The sequence below is a fragment of the Giraffa tippelskirchi genome, chromosome 7 (genome assembly GCF_054371585.1).
Source record: "Giraffa tippelskirchi isolate mGirTip1 chromosome 7, T2T-mGirTip1v1.2.pri, whole genome shotgun sequence".
In the NCBI taxonomy this organism is placed as follows: Eukaryota; Metazoa; Chordata; class Mammalia; order Artiodactyla; family Giraffidae; genus Giraffa; species Giraffa tippelskirchi.
Window position 1 is genome coordinate 76,886,924 of NC_137281.1, and position 19,865 is coordinate 76,906,788.

At 40.1% G+C, this 19,865-nt stretch overlaps 3 protein-coding genes across 7 annotated transcripts in view; 2 read left to right on the plus strand and 1 right to left on the minus strand.

Annotated features, from left to right (window-relative positions):
- Positions 1–19,865, minus strand: part of DMGDH (dimethylglycine dehydrogenase) — a 155,374-nt gene that overhangs the window by 73,576 nt on the left and 61,933 nt on the right. For 2 of the 4 annotated variants that reach the window (XM_081505956.1, XM_081505957.1), the window contains exon 1: positions 2,430–2,477. The exons of the other annotated variants lie outside the window; for them this stretch is intronic. The gene's annotated coding sequence lies outside the window, so the exon portion shown is untranslated. Of the gene's footprint in view, positions 1–2,429; positions 2,478–19,865 lie in introns of those variants that run through there. 4 annotated transcript variants of the gene reach the window in all.
- Positions 2,586–17,916, plus strand: BHMT2 (betaine--homocysteine S-methyltransferase 2). The gene is given in 11 exon segments (XM_081510761.1): positions 2,586–2,694; positions 5,118–5,250; positions 9,490–9,537; positions 9,540–9,580; positions 10,689–10,880; positions 12,703–12,850; positions 13,951–14,122; positions 14,124–14,131; positions 14,378–14,606; positions 17,825–17,873; positions 17,875–17,916. Coding segments are annotated over 11 exon segments (1,161 nt in total). The 5' UTR covers positions 2,586–2,595.
- LOC145512319 (betaine--homocysteine S-methyltransferase 1) overlaps positions 17,831–19,865 on the plus strand; it is a 52,960-nt gene continuing 50,925 nt past the window's right edge. The window contains exon 1 of one of the 2 annotated variants that reach the window (XM_081505984.1): positions 17,831–18,155. The gene's annotated coding sequence lies outside the window, so the exon portion shown is untranslated. The remainder of the gene's footprint in view (positions 18,156–19,865) is intronic. The other variant, XM_081505983.1, reaches the window with a different exon arrangement.

The window sequence follows — 19,865 nt, forward strand, 5'->3', positions numbered from 1 at the left end:
TTCCTCTCACGTTTGAGGAAGAGCGGAGCCTCGCACTGGCCTGAAACCGGTCCTGGACGCGGACACCTCCGACCCGCAGCCGGGATGAAGGGTGGGGCTGTGCTGGGCGGAGAGGTAGGGGCTCCACCTCACGTAGTCCTGCAGTACCGGTCTCCTAGCTCCCCTTTCCTGATGTGCTTGCCCGCTGTCGCCCTGTTCCCCCATTTTCACACTAGCTGTGCGCGTGTAGGAGAAGGGGTGACAAAACACAATTGAGAAGGGCATGAACTTGGACGCGGAACATCTCCAAACTCCTCAAAGCAAGCCACCTGCGCCAGGTACTTCAGAAGAGAGGGTGGGCAAGGCAGTGGCAGTACAGAAGCGGAAACGTGCACCACCATTTCATTTATACTAAAAAGATAGGGGCAACCAAGGTGCCCCACAGTCCTGGGCTCTGTAAATAAAGATCATTCACTTAATAAGTTATTAGGCGGCCAATTAAAAAGTTGAGCGTGGAAACAGGCAAAGTGTTTTGGCAATAAGTTACAAAAGGAGATATGATATGTCACAGACTGATCCCAACTAAATAAAAATATTTATACATACACTGTACAGAAAGACACAATAAGGTAGTAGTTACATAAGATGTGGAATATGAGTTTAAAAAACTTAACAAAAAACATATTTTGGATATGTTTTTCTGATTATAAAAGTAAAATATGGGAATTGAAGAAAATAAGCATGATAAAAAAGAACCTTATGCTGATTTCTTTCTCTAAGCTTTCACTAATACTATGTTTACTTTTCAGTTCATTTCTTTAAAGGTTTTTTTTTTTTTTTATGCTTTCCCTGTTCTATTTCCTGCTGGCCTCTGCTCTTTGCAACACCAAGATTTTCATATGAGAGTCCATGCTAATGTGGGCCTGGGAGTTAAATGTTAGTGGGGTAGAGCTAACCTCACCACTCTTCTCAGCTAACAAGTGCATCTTAAGAATTCGTTGAACTGCCACAGAGGACAGCTCCAATTGCTTTCTTTAATACAAATGAGCAGTCCTGGTGGCAATTTCAGGCAGATGGAGAGATATTTTAAGTACAGTGGACCTCTGGCAGCTTCCTGCCACTAAATGAAATTGCCCTACTCCTCTGTATATGAATAAAGGTGCCCTGAAGCCAGATCTTAAATCCAAGAGGTCTAGATACTGCTATCTGCAAAAAGAGGGCATCAGTGCCTCTCAGAGCTCACTCAGATCCCAGGGAGAGTCACTGCCAAACAGAAAGGGAGGATGGAATGAAAATATAGACATAGTACAAATAATTTACAGTGTTCTTTATTTTACACGGTCCTCTGTCATTTTAGAGCTATATTTAGATTGTAAAGGTGTAGCAGTTAACTGAGGTGGTAAGTCTAGCAGTGAAAGAGGGGCTAAAAGATGCTCTGAATGAGTATCTTGATCATTTATTTTGCTAATAGCTGTTTAGAAAACTGGCAAAATTTTAAAATACTGGACAAACATCCGGATAACAGATCAAAATGTCTTACTTGTTATCATGAAGGCAACAGTCAAATTTCCACCATCATTTTCTTAAAACCCTAGCTAATTTTCTATTAGAATATTATTTTTTCCCTCCTTGTCAGGACCAAACTTGTAACATATGAGATACGTGACATTTTCAAAACAGTCCAGTCGTCTGCTAACTCTTAGCACAGTTTATTAAGGGCCTACTTCCCCTGTGGCTCAGATGGTAAAGAATCTGCCTGCAACGTGGGAGACGCAGGTTCGATCCCTGGGTCAGGAAGATCCCCTGGAGAAGGGAATGGCAACCCACTCCAGTATTCTTGCCTGGAGAATTCCATGGACAGAGAAGCCTCGCAGGCTATAGTCCATGGGATCGCAAAGAATTGGACACGACTGAGTGACTGTCACTTCACTTCACGTTGGATGCTGTATGAGGTGGAGAGACAAGAAGGTGACAAGACAGGCTTGTCACCTGAGCCTCAAGCATCTTACAGCCAAACAGAGGCAACAGGTAAGTAACCAGATACTGCAACACAGATGATGGATGCAGGAATGGAAGGTATATGAACTTCAGCAAGAGACAAAAGAGGATATAATCATAAATAAGAGTAGGTCAGACAAGGCTTTGTTCTAGCAGCAGTGGAAGATAGTTTAGAGTGGGCTGGAGTGAACTGGAGACCATTACAATAGTCCAGGGCAGTAAGCATGGCGGAGGGGGCATATGTGAGATGTGTTAAATAGATATGCTTGGTGTAACTCTATGACAGATCGGATGTGGGAGGTGAGAGATTAACCTACAACAGCCAAATTGTGTGTTAATATTTTTCTCTCTAGAATTGTTGAATGTGTAACATTCAGTCCAACTCTTAACAAAGTTAGCTTCATTGAAATGTGTTAGATTTTCAATTTGGAATTTTAGACAAATGATGATACCTTTGATTCTCCCTTCCATGTCCCTCTGCAGCATTTAGTCATTACCCAGTATTGTGATGGTCTGTTGATATAATGGCCTTCCCCAAGGCAACCAGAACTTGGACTTCTTGAGGGCAGTGACCATTATTCCAATGTTTATCCCTCTTGCCTAGAAACCAGATCTAGTATGTGGGAAGGTCTCAGTGAAAGTTTAAGTCCTTTTTATGTTTCAAAAGTACAAAATGAAAGGAGCAAATTTCACTCTATGGAGGGAGTAGGGAGAGAGGTGAGAATCATAGAATACATTAACATTTATTCTACATTCAGCTAAAATTTATCTTTGGATGTGAAGTATGGAAAAATAACCAGAGTCAGGAGCTCTCTCTGCCAAAATAGTGTTTCTGGTTGACACAGCTGGGCTGCATTCCACTTCCCTCGACAAGAAAATGGAGAAGGAGGTGGCCTGGTGTTTAGCCTCAGGGCAACCACTTCTAATGTCCCTTCTTGAGCTGCACATATGATTGGTTACAAGGGGCAGCTCTCCTATTCATGCACTGCTCTGCGTCCAGCTGTAGGCAGAACTGAGGTGAACTGGCTGGTATTTTCACTAAAAGGCTGTATCTTCAAACCAATTCAACCCAGTTAAGATTTATAAAATTTTCACACAACAGTAGGATACAAATTTTATTCAAGTTCCCGTAGACTATAAACTAGGAGACACTTGGTCTACTATAGATCTACTATATTCTTCTATCTTTCTGTATATTCATTCTACTAATTTTTGAGAATTTGATATTGAAACCCCAACTAAAAATCTTGATTTATCTACTTAAAAAGTAACTATACATAACTTTGTTCTGTGTTTTCCAAGTCTCCTGTAAATGTGTTATCATACTTTCAAAATTTAAAAGATAAAAAAGAAAGAGAGAAAAAGGTTATATCTTCAACTAATGTAGTCTATGCAAGCAGGATAAGGATTCCCATGGGGGCATTTGCAGTTTTTATAAATCAAAAGGAAGGTCTCTCTGGAAAAAAAATGACACTTGACAAATGACCTGAAGGAAATGAGAGGATGAACCATGTAGGTATCTGGGGACATACTTTGTACACAATGGACGCCATTAGCCCTTGGATAACTGCTCTGGATGTAATCGTTTATTCAGGTTATAGGTGGGCTGACTAGAAAGGTGGCAAAATAGAGACTAGATTAGGAATTTAGAAGGTCTGACGTCTACTGTTTTACCTACTGAGCTCTGTGATCTTGAGCAATTCACTCAGCCTCTCTGAACCTCAGTTTCCTCATTTATAAAGTTGCAATAAAAACTGTCTGCCAAGCTGCCCTGCTTTGCTCCCAGACTTGTTATCATTCAGTACTCTTAACAAGTCTGGAAACATGCTGGAAAATGTAGGGCAGAACTATGAAATGCTGTGTCTAGTGGGATTATGTCCAATGGTTCATACAAAAAAGAGGTTTTTCTCACCTAAAAAATGCAGTCACAGTCCACAGCTTCTGCAGCTCCTCTAAGCTGTCATCAAGACAGCAGGCTGCAGTTATCAGCCTGTGCCCTCAGCCTTAGCATGTGGCTTTCGATGGCATGGCTGCAAGATGATGGCTGTGGCACCAGGACTTAAGCTGATATTCCAGACAGGAAGGAGAAAAAGGGACAAGATGGAAGGGTGTGGGCATCTCTATCAGGAAGACAAATCTCTTCTAGAAATTTTCAGCAGGCTTTCACTTATATCCATCGGCCATCACTGTGTCACATGGCCAGTCCCCCACAGCAAGGGAGCCTGAGACCCGAGAATTTTTTTAAGTTGCTGACATTGTCTCCCCAAACAAAATACATTAGCAAACACGAGGAGAAAAAAATGCACATTAGGCGATAAGCAATGTCTGCCACAAACATCTTGGAAAACCAAAATATCTTGGAATCAGCATTTTCACTATAATCTGATTCAGATTAAATGGTATTTGATACCTAGATAGCATATTTAAAAGCAGAGACATTACTTTGCCAACAAAGGTCCATCTAGTCAAGGCTATGGTTTTTCCAGTAGTCATGTATGGATGTGAGAGTTGGACGGTGAAGAAAGCTGAGCACTGAAGAATTGATGCTTTTGAACTGTGGTGCTGGAGAAGACTCTTGAGAGGCCCTTGGACTGCAAGGAGATCCAACCAGTCCATCCTAAAGGAGATCAGTCCCGGGTGTTCACTGAAAGGACTGATGTTGAAGCTGAAACTCCAATTCTTTGGCCACCTCATGCGAAGAGTTGACTCATTGAAAAAGACCCTAATGCTGGGAAGAATTGGGGGCAGGAGGAGAAGGGGACGACAGAGGATGAGATGGCTAGATGGCATCACCGACTCGATGGACATGGGTTTGGGTAAACTCCAGGAGTTGGTGATGGACAGGGAGGCCTGGCGTGCTGTGATTCATGAGGTTGCAAAGAGTCAGACATGACTGAGCAACTGAACTGAACTGAACTGAAATGACATTTGAGAAAAAATAGTCACAGAACTTGGGGCAAAACAAGTACCTGGATTGTCCAAGAGAGTCTGTTCAAGTTTTCTGAAATACTGTCAGGCACAGATGATTTTCACAAAACTGGAGCTGTAAGAGCATTGTACCCACCTTTCCTACAATTGGAAACTGCTTTTAGGAAAAATAAAAAGAAGGGTCTTAGGTGATTTTTCTTTCTATTCCTTAGGGCCTTTTGGAACGTCTGGATAGTGGGGAGGTTGTGGTTGGAGATGGCAGCTTTCTCCTGACTCTGGAGAAGAGGGGCTACGTGAAGGCTGGGCTCTGGACTCTAGAAGCCATAGTAGAGCATCCAAACACAGGTCGGTGCCAGCATCACCCTCAGTGGTTACCTGGGTGACAATTGCTTAAATCTGGCTGAGAGAAGATAAATAATAGTGAATGTTCTCTAAGGACTGTTTCACCTGCCAAAATTGCTAAGACGTGGTGATAGTGGCTGTACATGAATCAAATAGAAGAAATGGCTTCTCTCTTTCCCATCCTCCCCATTCTGCATGTGTGTGCTCACGCTCTCTCTCACACACACACACACACACACACATCTTTATGTATAGGGAGTGCTAAAATATATACCCCAATATTTGTTCCATGAATATTTACCTTATGTATATTCAAGAGTTTCTGTGACACAGTAAAACTATTATTGCTTTGGAGTCATCCTTCTGGCTAATTTGCATATGATATCAAAACAGTAGGTTCGATAGGGATGATTGATGGAATTTCCAGGTGACTCAGCTGGTAAAGAATCTGCCTGCAATGCGGGAGACCGGGATTTGATCCCTGGGTTGGGAAGATCCCCTGGAGAAGGGAATGGCTACCCACTCCAGTATTCTGGCCTGGAGAATTCCATGGACTGTATAGTCCATGGAGTCACAAAGTTGGTCACAACTGAGCAACTTTCACTTTCACTTTTCACTTTTAAACTTAACAGAGCTTAGATAGGAGACAGCCAGGTTCTGTTGTGGGGAGAAGAGAGGCAAAGAAATAAACACAGTTTTACTTCATCCTCTTGGCTGAAAAAAAAACAAAAAAGAGTTGGAAGTAGAAACTGTGATAGGATTGGTTGGTAACATCAAATTGAAACTTTAATTCTATAAAGTTTGCTATTTTTTGTATTTGCTTCCTAAATTAAAGTGGGAAATACAGCCAAAGAAGAAATGGGTGAAACAGGATACAAGCTGGAATGGAACTTTTGATTTGCTCTCATTTTGTTCATACATGCACAGTGTATCCGACAAATGTGGGTTTTACTGACCAGCTGAGTGACCCTGGACAAGTCATTTGACCTCTGAGGATCAGTTTCTTCATCTGTCACACAGGAGCATGACATGGGCTGGTTGTGAGGACTCATGAGTTAACCCACATGAAATGCCCAGCATGTAAGTACCCAATGGCCATGATTACTGTTTCATTAGACACTCAGAGTTAGATGGTAGGACAAAGTTCTGTCTTTCTGGTGTTAGCAGGGAGATTTCATCTGGCCCAAGAAGAACTCATTCTTAATTTTACAAGATCTTTTCTGCGCTCCCAGGAAGAAAGTGCTGAAATAGTAGGATAGAGATTGAGGTGGCGGGGAGCGGGATGAAGAGAGAGAGGAAGGAGTGTCTGATGGACAAGGAAAGCTCTCTGGCCACATCTCCCCAGCTGCTCCAGTCGACTCCATTTGATGGGGGCTCTACCATCTGCATTATGCCCGCTGTGAGAATTCCCTCATTCTATTTTGAGGGCTTCCCACTACTGACTGTAAATAGATCAGCTACATCCTTCTTGACACTGGCAAATGAATAGACCCTCTTTAGACCAAGAGACTTCCAGGATGTCTGGCTCTAGGTGAGTGATCACACCATCGTGATTATCTGGATTGTGAAGATCTTTTTTGTACAGTTCTTCTGTGTATTCTTCCACCTCTTCTTAATATCTTCTGCTTCTGTTAGGTCCATACCATTTCTGTCCTTTATCGAGCCTATCTTTGCATGAAATGTTGTTCCTTTGGTATCTCTAATTTTCTTGAAGATATCTCTAGTCTTTCCCAATCTGTTGTTTTCCTCTATTTCTTTGCACTGATTACTGAGGAAGGCTTTCTTATCTCTCCTTGCTATTCTTTGGAACTCTGCATTCAGATGGGAATATCTTTCCTTTTCTCCTTTGCTTTTCACTTCTCTTCTCTTCCCAGCTATCTGAAAGGCCTCCTCAGACAGCCATTTTGCTTTTTTGCATTTCTTTTCCATGGGAATTGTCTTTATCCCTGTCTCTTGTACAATGTCACGAACCTCTGTCCATAGTTCATGAGGCACTCTGTCTATCAGGTCTAGTCCCTTAAATCTATTTGTCACTTCCACTGTATACTCATAAGGGATTTGATCTAGGTCATACCTGAATGGACTAGTGGTTTTCCCTACTTTCTTCAATTTAAGTCTGAATTTGGCAATAAGCAGTTCATGATCTGAGCCACAGTCTGCTCCCAGTCTTGTTTTTGCTGACTGTATAGAGCTTCTCCATCTTTGGCTGCAAAGAATATAATCATTCTGATTTCGGTGTTGACCATCTGGTGATGTCCATGTGTAGAGTCTTCTCTTGTGTTGTTGGAATAGGGTGTTTGCTATTACCAGTGCATTCTCGTGGCAAAACTCTATTAGCCTTTGCCCTGCTTCATTCTGTACTTCAAGGCCAAACTTGCCTGTTACGCCAGGTGTTTCTTGACTTCCCTAGAGCCAGACGTCCTGGAATGTGAAGTCAAGTGGGTGTTAGAAAGCATCACTATGAACAAAGCTAGTGGAGGTGATGGAATTCCAGTTGAGCTATTTCAAATCCTAAAAGGTGATGCTGTGAAAGTGCTGCACTTGATATGCCAGCAAATTTGGAAAACTCAGCAGTGGCCACAGGACTGGAAAAGGTAAGTTTTCGTTCCAATCCCAAAGAAAGGCAATGCCAAAGAATGCTCAAACTACCGCACAATTGCACTCATCTCACATGCTAGCAAAGTAATGCTCAAAATTCTCCAAGCCAGGCTTCAGCAATACGTGAACCGTGAACTTCCAGATGTTCGAGCTGGTTTTAGAAAAGGCAGAGGAACCAGAGATCAAATTGCCAATACCTGCTGGATCATCGAAAAAGCAAGAGAGTTCCAGAAAAACATCTATTTCTGCTTTATTGACTATGCCAAAGCCTTTGACTGTGTGGATCACAGCAAACTGTGGCAAATTCTGAAAGAGATGGGAATACCAGACCATCTGACCTGTCTCTTGAGAAACCTGTATGCAGGTCAGGAAGCAACAGTTAGAACTGGACATGGAACAACAGACTGGTTCCAAATAGGAAAAGGAGTACGTCAAGGCTGTATATTGTCACCCTGCTTATTTAACTTATATGCCGAGTACATCATGAGAAACTCTGGGCTGGAAGAAACAACAAGCTGGAATCAAGATTGCCGGGAGAAATATCAATAACCTCAGATATGTGGATGACACCACCCTTATGGCAGAAAGTGAAGAAGAACTAAAGAGTCTCTTGATGAAGGTGAAAGAGGAGAATGAAAAAGTTGGCTTAAGGCTCAACGTTCAGAAAACTAAGATCATGGCATCTGGTCCCATCACTTCATGGGAAATAGATGGGGAAACAGTGCAAACAGTGTCAGACTTTATTTTTGGGGGCTCCAGAATCACTGCTGATGGTGACTGCAGCCATGAAATTAAAAGATGGTTACTCCTTGGAAGGAAGGTTATGACCAACCTAGATAGCATATTTAAAAGCAGAGACATTACTTTGCCAACAAAAGTACGTCTAGTCAAGGCTATGGTTTTTCCAGTGGTCATGTATGGTTGTGAGAGTTGGACGGTGAAGAAAGCTGAGCGCTGAAGAATTGATGCTTTTGAACTGTGGTGTTGGAGAAGACTCTTGAGAGTCCCTTGGACTGCAAGGAGATCCAATCAATCCATCCTAAAAGAGATCAATCCTGGGTGTTCATTGGAAGGTCTGATGTTGAAGCTGAAACTCCAATACTTTGGCCACCTCATGTGAAGGGTTGACTCATTGGAAAAGACCCTAATGCTGGGTAGGATTGGGGGCGGGAGGAGAAGGGGACGACAGAGGATGAGATGGTTGGATGGCATAACCGACTCGATGGACATGGGTTTGGGTAGACTCCGGGAGTTGGTGATGGACAGAGAGACCTGGCGTGCTGCAATTCATGGGGTCGCAAAGAGTCGGACATGACTGAGCGACTGAACTGAACTGAGACCAACAGACAAAGGATCAGTGGGCCAACCCAACCTTAAGGCCTGCCTGTGACTGCACCAGGCCATGAGGCCCACTGGCAGGTCAACATGAGGTTACTCTCAACAGCCCCCATTTGGTATGGACTCTGCCTTTTCCCGTCCCTGAATTCTACTGACCTGATCTGAAATTTCTGTAAAAAGTACTTGGTTTGGAAGTGTGTATGATTGAAAGAGATGTGGGTGGATGAGCTGCTGCTAAAAATACTAGTTTCTGTGATTTTCACTTTTTTTAATTTCAACAGAAAATAAAAAACAACTCCTTTGCAGTTCGTCAGCTTCACCTGGAATTCTTGAAGGCGGGATCAGATGTCATGCAGACTTCACCTTTTCTGCCAGTGAGGACAATATGGAAAGTCAGGTAGACTACAGTGTGGTAGCTGGGGGTGGGGCGGGCTGGGAAGAGGGGTCATCTATAATAAAAATAACCTCTTGAAGAGAATCCATGGAACTGACCTGATGTGGTACTATGCTTTATTACAAATTCCTCCATGGGGTTCAAGATGGGGAACATGTAAACCCATGGCTGATTCATGTCAATGTATGGTAAAAAAACACTACAATATTGTAAAGTAATTAGGCTCCAACTAAAATAAATAGATTAATTTAAAAAAATATTCACTAAGTAATCATTACGTAAACTTATGTAAAATATAAATATTTTTTGTCTGTTTATCTAGGGGAAGGGTAGGGGATGGGACTGGGGGAAAACAGGCTATTGGAAGGGCATGGCCATCCTCTGTGCTGTGTTTTTTTTGAGAAAGAACACTATAGATCTCTCTTTACCTTCTCATTTCACATTCTTCTTTTTCTGACATCTGCAGACAGGATGGTTCTAGGGAAGACAGCATCACTGGCTAGGAAAGAGGAGGACAAAGTTGATACCCAACTTTGCCATCTACTGGCTGTGTGACAACTGATGCTTACATGCATTCAGTTGTTGGGAAAAATGGATAAGGTGAAGGATATGGAAGTATTGCAAGATATTCTGCAAATGGAGAGTATTAATACTTATAAAGGTTAATGCGCATTTATTCATTCAACCAACCAACATTTACTGAGTACCTGTTATAGTCCATTCTCTGTGCTAAATACAGAGACGATACAAAGGCATAGACTCTATTCTGAAGTGGCTCACAGCCCAGTGCGGAGGCACATGCATGCATGCTAAGTCGCTCAGTCGTGTCTGACTCCTTGCAACCCATTGGACTGTATAGCCCGCCAGGCTCCTCTGTCCATGGGATTCTCCAAAAATGAGCATTCACTAAGATCCAATGTGATAAGTACAATAATGGAAATATAAGCTCATCGGGAGTATAGCAGATGGTACCCAAATCTGCTGGTCTTCTCCAATTGCAGGTTAAACCAGTGACTTGTACTCATGCCCCTTGCTCACTGCCCTCTTTGTTATTTATTACATTCCACCTTTCAAATGCCAGGCTCACCATGTGAACTCTTGCTAACTTCAGTGGGAAGCTGCAAACACCGCTGCCTGTGACCTCGCCAGAAAAGCAGCTGACAAAGGTGATGCTTTGGTAGCAGGGGGGATCTGCCAGACATCGTTGTACGCACACCACAAGGATGAAGTTAGAATTAAAAAGCTTTTTCGACTACAGCTAGAGATTTTTGCTAGGAAAAATGTAGATTTCTTGATTGCAGACGTAAGCCAATGTTATAGGGGAAAAATTAACTCTATTTTGATATAACTGCATAGTCTTCAACTTTCGTAAGAGTCTTGGACTGCCCTGTGCCCTCATTCCCTCCCTGTGCATGGTCAAAGGTTTGCTTACATGCACTATGGTCGAGGCCAACATCCGCTTGCTTGTGTGCTAGGTTCTCTGTGAAGCCAAAGAACAGAGCCAGGAGAGGCTTGCCTGTAGCCTTTGGTTCTATTCTGGGTGGTTTTAGCAGCTTACTCTTGGGGGACCCTACAATGAAGGGTAAGAGGACAGGGACAGGGATTCTGGGACAGGGATTCTGGGAGCATCTTCTCCTACAGGAGACGCAGGGCAGGAAGGAACTGGGGGCTGGGAAGTAGAGGCTATCAGGGAGCAAACCCTGAGGATAGACAGCTGCTGGGGCTCCTCCAGGCCCCCCAGTAACTCTCAGGGCCAAGCAGCAGTTTACTTGCCCACCTCCATCCATGCCTTGCTCACCCCATCTCTTTGCTTTCACTAAAGTTGTCACACATGAGCAATATTTTGAAGTTAGAATCAATAAAAGTTGTCACTGACTACACATGAAGTCCCAGAGTATTCTCTTCCTCCCATCTCCTTATTTCCCATCATGATTGCTACTGTCTGAGTCAAGGCCTCAACCCAGGTTTTACCCTTGACAAGGACAATAGCCTTCCAACTGCTGGTTCCCCAGTCATCCTACTGAATCTATGAGAAACCTTGCTTCATCATCCTTCTCAAGGCTTAGGGCTACCCATGCCTGGCTAATCCACCTGGAAAAAGTCATCTACAAAAATGAAGGCAAACTCCACCCTGTATGTTCTCCAGATGGGTGAGAACACAAGTTTGTATTTTAAGAGCCTCTCTTTTGACTTTCTCCGTGATTCCTCACACATTGCTTCTGCAGAATCTAAGTCAAGAAGGAAGAAACACAGAGATTTCTGCTAGCTTTTCTCCACCTACTTAACTAAGACCAGCTCTTCAGTTGTGGCACTTAAGGGGATTCCTTAAGTGCAGGGGAAGCTCCCCAGCAAATGACCTGGGTTTACCAGACAAGGTCTTCTCCACCATCAGCAAAGACATTCAATAGGTACCCCTCCCTTCTCTGTGCCTCAATATTCTCACCTAGGGAAATAATCATATTTCCCTTCCTATTTTATGGAGCACTTATGAATACCAGGGCTTCCCAGGTGGCTCAGTGGTAAAGAATCCTCCTGCCAATGCAGGAGACACAGGGGACGTGGTTTCAATTCTTGGATCAGAAAGATCCCCGGAGAAGGAAATGGCAACCCACTCCAGTACTCTTAGCTGGAAAATCCCATGAACAGAGGAGCCTGGAGAGCTACAGTCCATGGGGTCACACAGAGTGGGACACGACTGAGTGACTGAGCATGGTCATGAGCGTTTGACTATCTAACTAGAAGTGAATAGAAAAGTATTTTAAAGCATAAAAAACTATTCACTATTCTTCAGAGACCACCCTAGTTACATTAAAAAAAAAAGAGTCCAAAATTTATAAGTAAAACTTTTGTTCCTTCAAAATGATAATTTTAAGTACTCAATTACTTGAAAATCTTTTTTTATTAATAGTACAATATCTGAATGAAAATCTATATGTTATTGTTAAAAGAATTAAAATTTACTCAGAAAAAATATTCTTTACTCAGTCTGATAGAGACACATTTCTTAGCACATTTTATTACATATATTTGGTAATTTTTATAACTGTTTTTTGCAACATTTATGGTCTACCACTGAAAGTCTGCTTTCTATTTGGAACAATAGAAAAACATGAAATTTCTCTTAGTATTTTGAACATGCTGTAGAAGTTGTGTGGGCTGTGGGAGTCTTAAAAGAATCTAGAAAGCCTGTGGCAGCTACTATGTGCATAGGCCCAGAGGGAGACATGCATGGTGTAACACCTGGAGAATGTGCTGTGAAGCTGGTGAAGGCAGGTAATGTGGACCCATGATGTGATAAGCAGTTCAGTCATTGTTTATGAAATTTAACAATGTTTCTTAAGATTGGGAGAGCAGTTTGGAAATAAAATCATTGATTGGAATTGATTTCTTTATCAGTAAAACTTAAGAAGTGGAAGGGGATAGCTAATTTCTAAGGCACCTTCCAACTATTAAAAAAAAGATCTCTGTGTCTATTTTTGTGCCAGTACCAAACTGTTTTGATGGCTGTACCTTTGTGGTACCGACAGAAGTCAGGGAGCTTGATTCCTCCAGCTCTGTTCCTCTTTCTCAAGATTGTTTTGGCTATTCAGGGTCTTCTTGTTTGCATACAAATGTTAAAATTATTTGTTCTAGTTTTGGGGAAAATGCCATTCATAATTTGATAGGAATTACACTGAATCTGTAGATTGCCTTGGGTAGTATGATCATTTTTAAAATATTGATTCTTCCAATCCAAGAGCACTATATATCTTTCCATTTGTCTGTGTCATGTTCAATTTCTGTCATCAGTGTTTTATAATTTTCAGAGTACAGGTCTTTTGCCTCCTTAGGTAAGTAGGTTTATTCCTAGGTATTTTATTCTTTTTGATACAGTGGTATATGGGATTGTTTCCTTAATTTCTCTTTCTGATGTTTTGTTGTTAGTCTATAGAAATGAAATCAGACAGAGAAAGACAAATATCGTCATATCACTTATATGTGGAATCTAATAAAATAATACAAATGAACTTATTTACCAAACTGAAAAAGACTCATAGACTTAGAAAACAAACTTATGGTTACCAAAGGGGAACAGGGAGTGGGGAGAGATAAATTAAGAGTTTGGGGTTAACAGGTACACATTCCTATATATAAAATAAATAAACAACAAGGACCTACTATATAGGACAAGGAACTATATTAAATATCTTGTAATAACCTACAATGAAAAAGAATCTGAAAAAGAATATATATATTTATATATATGCTTAACTGAATCACTTCACTGTACATCTGAAACTAACACAGCATTGTAAATCAACTAGACTTCAATTTAAAAAATAAAAAAGTAAATAAATTGTGAAACAAGTAAATAAATGCATTTCTTTGCACAGGGGCTTCAATTGTTGGTGTGAACTGCCAATTTGGGCCCTGGACCAGCCTGAAGACAATGAGCCTCATGAAGGAAGCCCTACAGGCTGCAGAGCTGAAAGCACTCTTGATGGTGCAGTCCCTGGGGTTCCACATGCCCGACTGTGGCAAAGGAGGGTTTGTGGATCTCCCTGACTCCCTTTGGTGAGTTTGGGTGCATATTAGAGACCTTGTGATTTCTTGCTGTGACAAAATAGAAATGGCTGTAAGGAACAACTATAATACAACACAGACTTATGATACGAGATTGCATAAGACAAAGGCATTCAATGTCAACCAAAAATGAGCTATCTGAAGAACTCATACTCTAAAATTTAGTTTTGTCATTGAAAAAAAAATACATTTGAAAATAGAGGTGGTAAAAGAAGTACCATATCTATTGTTTTACAGCGCTGGAGCCCAGAGTTGCAACCAGATGGGATATTCAAAAGTACGCCAGAGAAGCCTACAACCTGGGGGTCAGGTACATAGGCAGGTGCTGTGGATTTGAGCCCTATCACATCAGAGCGATTGCAGAGGAGCTGACCCCGGAGAGGGGATTTTTGCCACCAGCTTCAGAAAAACATGGCAGCTGGGGAAGTGGTCTCAATACGCACACCAAACCCTGGATTAGAGCCAGGTAGGAATTTTCAAATTAACATTACTATTTTCCTCTAATCTCATTTATTGTTAACATTATGTATGCATATGGTAATAAAAATTCATAAGGATAGAAATGTATAAACTGAAGGGTAAAAGCCACTCCATTCCTGATACCCATCTATTCCAGGGGTAACCTATTTGCCGTTTATGTTTTGAAGCCTTGTTCCTCTAACTCTTGTTTCATCAATTTTAAGTGGTAATTATGAAAGCTGAGAAATTTAAATCAGATAATCTTCCCACTTTCCCTGTTCTCCTTTTGCCAATTTTGCCTTGTTACATTTTTGCTTGTTCTGTTAGTTATCTTTACAAGTTTGAATTTCATATTTAACCACCTATTTTTTAATCCATTAATATGAGGCAGTATCTCTTGATTCCATTCTCTGTAAAATCAGAATTGACTTCCCCTATTTTCTTCTGCTTTTCCTCCCTCATGTACTTGGTTTCTTGATGGTATACCATTCCTTTTAGATCATCAGTGCTTATAACTAAACACCGTATAAGAAAACACAACAGCAATTCAGTAATTAAGTGTTCAATTCCATGTGAAATCAAAACTTGGAACATGTTTCAAGCTTAAAATCCTCTTTTCTAGCAGAAGATTTTAATATGTAGGAAACCAGGGATGGCTCGTCTGATCTTTCTCTTTCTCTCTCTTGTGCTTCCAACCCTCCCTTTCCATATTGCTGATCACTCTTTCTGACCTCTTCAGATTCAAAGAGTGAGGAGAGAAGCTGGAAAAGCAGTAAACTGCTACTGCCTGACGGGCACACTGTTAGTAAGACCATACTCCCTGGGCCTGGCAGGTCCTCATGAGTGTATTTACAGCTCTTCAGAGGTTTCCACCAGGAATTTTTGTTATTTCTCATGCCACAGGCATTGAATTTTTCTGTAAAATTTTTTTCTCTGCTTCACCTTCAGATCCTGACTTTCTCAACAGGTCACTACAGATATACTCTATTTGTGAGAGCCTCATTTTCCTTCTTGGTGTTTCTCTTGAGCCTGATGTTAAATACCTCAAGCTGGTGCACCCTCTACTATTAGGCTCAAAACTGGCAAGAAGACTTTTCACCCTTCCTTTATGGAGACGAACTCTAAGAGTGTGGTCTAATCTCAGTTTAACCACAAGCAAAGTAGCCGACTCATTGGTCTCTGTGATCTGATTTTCCAGTGTAAAGTCAGTAAGTCAGCTGATCAGCTCTTAGCCATCTACTCTGAAAATTCTGCAGAGTGTCTGTCTTGCTTTAATATCTGATCTCTATCATATCTTGTGCCACTAATCAATTTTCCAACCTAATATCTTGGTACAATGTCATGATTTTCTAAACATTATTCATTACAGAACCAAGAGAAATAGAAATAAACCTATTTCACAGAACCTGAGCCCTGTGTAGGAGAATGTTCCAAGCATCAAGGTCAAATTGAGTCTTTGCTTTTACATTTCATTCATAGTCTGAATTCAGGTCATATTTTAATTTACATTATAGTTGGACTACAACTTCCTTTATACAACATTTAGTTTTATAGGAAAGTCTAATTAACTTTCTTTTCTATTGTTGAAAGAAGAATAACAGGACTTCCCCTTCTGTAAGGTTTTCCAGTATCTAAATTATTCTGTTTGTTACAATCAATCACTTTATTGTTGGAGACATTTTTCTGGGAGGCTCCTTAAATCACTGTTCTGTTTCGAATTATCCTCTTCCCATCTCCCTCTCCCTCTCTTTCTCCTGTCAAACAATGCCATCCCTTTTCCGTCTTTCATAAACCAGCTACCTTCTCTGCCATTTTCTCTAATCAGTGCTATTATGTCTTTAATCCATTTTTGCACTTTATCCATTTCAGTGGGGAAGAGATTTAGAACAGTCTTCATTTTTGAACTGGGACAACTTTCTGAATGCAAATATGTTTAGATTGTAGACATATGCAAGAAATCATTTAGGCAAACATTTCTTCTGAAAGGTATGGGTATTTATCCAGAAAGATTTTTTTAAAGGTCTCATGCTCAGAAAAAAAGGACTAAATAGAAATATAATTAAAAGATGAGGAAAGCATACTTTGATGATGATTAAAATAGTTCAGGTAAGTGAGAAATGGCTTATTTTAATATACATTGTCTAAGGATATTTGAAATTCATTAGCAACTTAAAATATTATTCTGTAGACTAAAGGCAGGCATTTCTTGTACCCTAAACTCCCAAACGTGCTGATGTTCACAAAAATTTGTGATTACCCTAAAACCTATAGACTTCTGACATTTTCATCATCCAAAAAAACTGGTTTATTAGTTGTTTCATAGGTAAAGTGAAAAAAACTGTAAAAATATATTTAACACAAAAGTCTGTGACCAGGAACCTTCTGTTCTTTCTTTTTCTAAAAACAAGATACAAATACTGAGTAATTTGTATTCTGTTTTTAGTTAGTTTCTGAAGAATTTTATTTTGTCTCGTTATGTTAAAAACTGGCTTCAGGGGCTTCCCCGTGACTCAGCGGTAAAGAATCCACCTGCCAATGCAGGAGACACGGGTTCCGTCCCTGGTCAGGGAGGATCCAACATGCCTCAGAGCAATTAAGCCCATGTGCCATGACCACTGAACCTATGCTCTGAGCCCAGAAACCGCCACTGCTGAGCCCGAGAACTGAAGCCCTGAAACCTGTGCACCCTGGAGCCTGTGTTCCCCAGCAAGGGAAGACACTGTAGTGAGAAGCCCATATACCGCAGCTAGAGAGAGGCACTGCTCATGGCAGCTAGGGAAAAGCCCACGCAGCAGTGAAGACCCCGAACAGCCAAAAGTACATTAATTAAAAATTAAAAAAAAAAATGGCCTCATATACTTGTCATTATGTTAAAATATCGAGTAGGGTTAGAAGGATCCTGCTAGATATTTCTGGATGAGTAAAATTCACAAAAACATGTAAACATGTAAAATTCAAACATTGTCTTTTTCTGAAAGGCGATTTGAAACCCAGTGATTGTTATTGAGAATAGAAATATAGAAAGACTCCTGAAATTAATGGATATGGGCACAGTTTTTCTGTGTATATGTTAAAACTGAAATTCTACTTTAGCCTGATCATCCACCAAACTTAGGTGTATTTAGCCTACACACTCATACACGAACACACACACACATAATATATTGACTTATACAATAGACGTGAATCTTTTAGTTGATTAACTATATATCTTTTCAAACGCAGGGCTAGAAGGGAGTATTGGGAGAATCTGCAGCCAGCTTCTAGTAGACCAGAGAGGTCTTCTCTGTCCTTCATTGTCAAAGCCAGATGCGTAAGGAGTAATGAAAGAAAATACTGAAACAGCAGAATGGAAAGAAATCCCTCGCACGCCCCATCTGGAACCCTTCCGTGCCTCTATCCTCAGCCCACCCTGATGTCTCCAGCTGTTGAACAAGTGTCAGTTTATGTGCTGACAATTCAACACAGGGTTCATTTTGCAGTCCTGCTGTGCTTTAGCGAGAGCTGGATGCTGGGCAAGATGCAAAGCTGACAAGAAAGGCCTCTCGTCCTCCAGGTACTGACTGTCCAGTGATGCTGTAGGACATGCTTTGGAAGGGCATCAAGAACAGTAAAACTTGTCAGTTAGAGTGAATGTGAGATTTTAAAATAACCCAAAGTTAGTGAGCAACAAATGCAGTGATTAATTCAGGTGACTAAACTAGGTACAGAAGGATAGAGCAGCATTCTAAACTAAAATTAAAGTAATGAGTCTGCCTTTCTTAAGTGATTTGTATAATGACTCCAAAGGCAATCCCAAAGGAACAGATACGTAAAATATTTTAGGATTTTTAAAAAATAATCATATAACCTTCCAAAGTGATTAGGTTCAAAGATAATTTTACTTGAATGTATTAGGTCCCAGAATTTTCTCAATGTATCTCTATAAATCATAAATAGCTAGATTATAAACCACTAAGGACAAGGACCATGTGAGATGCTTCTTATACTTTTCCTCAAAGTATTTAGCATTGTGCCAGGCATAGTAATAGATGCTCAGTGAAACACTTATTGTTGATTATTTTAAATAAGTAAATAAATAAATAAAATAAGTAAAAATAGATTAACAGCTGAAGATGTTTATAAAAGTCAGAGTTCAAATCTGTCATAGTCTAATATTTTCTTGACATGTTTGAGCTATTTGTTTTGTGCTGATTTCTCTATTTTTCAAAACAATACATCAATTTGTAATAACTAATAAAATTAAAAATAATTTATCTTTTATAGTGTTTGAAAATTTAAATTTCATGGATATTTTTGGAAAGTAATAGCAACAAGCATTTATCATGTTCCAGGCTCTTCTCTTTCTCTCCCTCTCCCCTTCTCTCTCTCTCCCCATCTCCTTCTCTCTCTCCTCTCTCTCTGTAATATACATATATGTGTGTATATATATATGTATGTATGACAAAAGTCAGCCTAGATTTATGAAACACACAGATTTCATTTTGGGTATAATAAGTACAATGTTCAGAATAGAATATTGATGAGATGGACATTGATAAAACTTCCAAGAGACAGATAGCCAATAAAGTCTTTAAAAAATAGATTTCCTACACTGAAAGATTCAAAGTTTATATAATAATTGGATCAAATTTTAGGTAATAATAAAAACATATTGGGGGAAATTATTTCAAACCATGTGGTTCTAACTCCAATTTAATAAGGTCAATAAAGTGCCCCCAAATAAAGTCAAGGAAGTATGCTCAGTTCCTCTCTGTTATTACCTTAGTCTGGCAATACTAGACAATACATTTAGATAACTTAAAACAATGTAAAAGTGAAAATTATATTTTATGTAGATGAAATGATTACATAGCTAGAAATCTCAAGATGATCTGGTAAGTTCTTACAAACAACAGTAGAATTCAGTAAAATGACTGGTTGAAAATGTTATATACAAAAGTCATTACTTCTCCATACACATTCAACAACTATTTTGAAAGTATAGTGGACATAAAGATCTATTTTATATTTTCAGCAAAATGATTAAATATCAAGGAGTAATATTACAAAAAATGCATAAGAGTTGTTGAAGTAAATTTGAAGATGCAAAATAAGATGAAGAAATCTATACACATGGGCATAAAGAGAAAGATAGTATTTTAAGATGCAAAGTTATTCTAAATTGATTAATAAATGTAATAAAATCCCTGGGGAAAAATCATGAAGATTGAGGGGAAATAGACTTGCAAACCTCAAGATCACATGGAGGCAGATATTGTAGGGC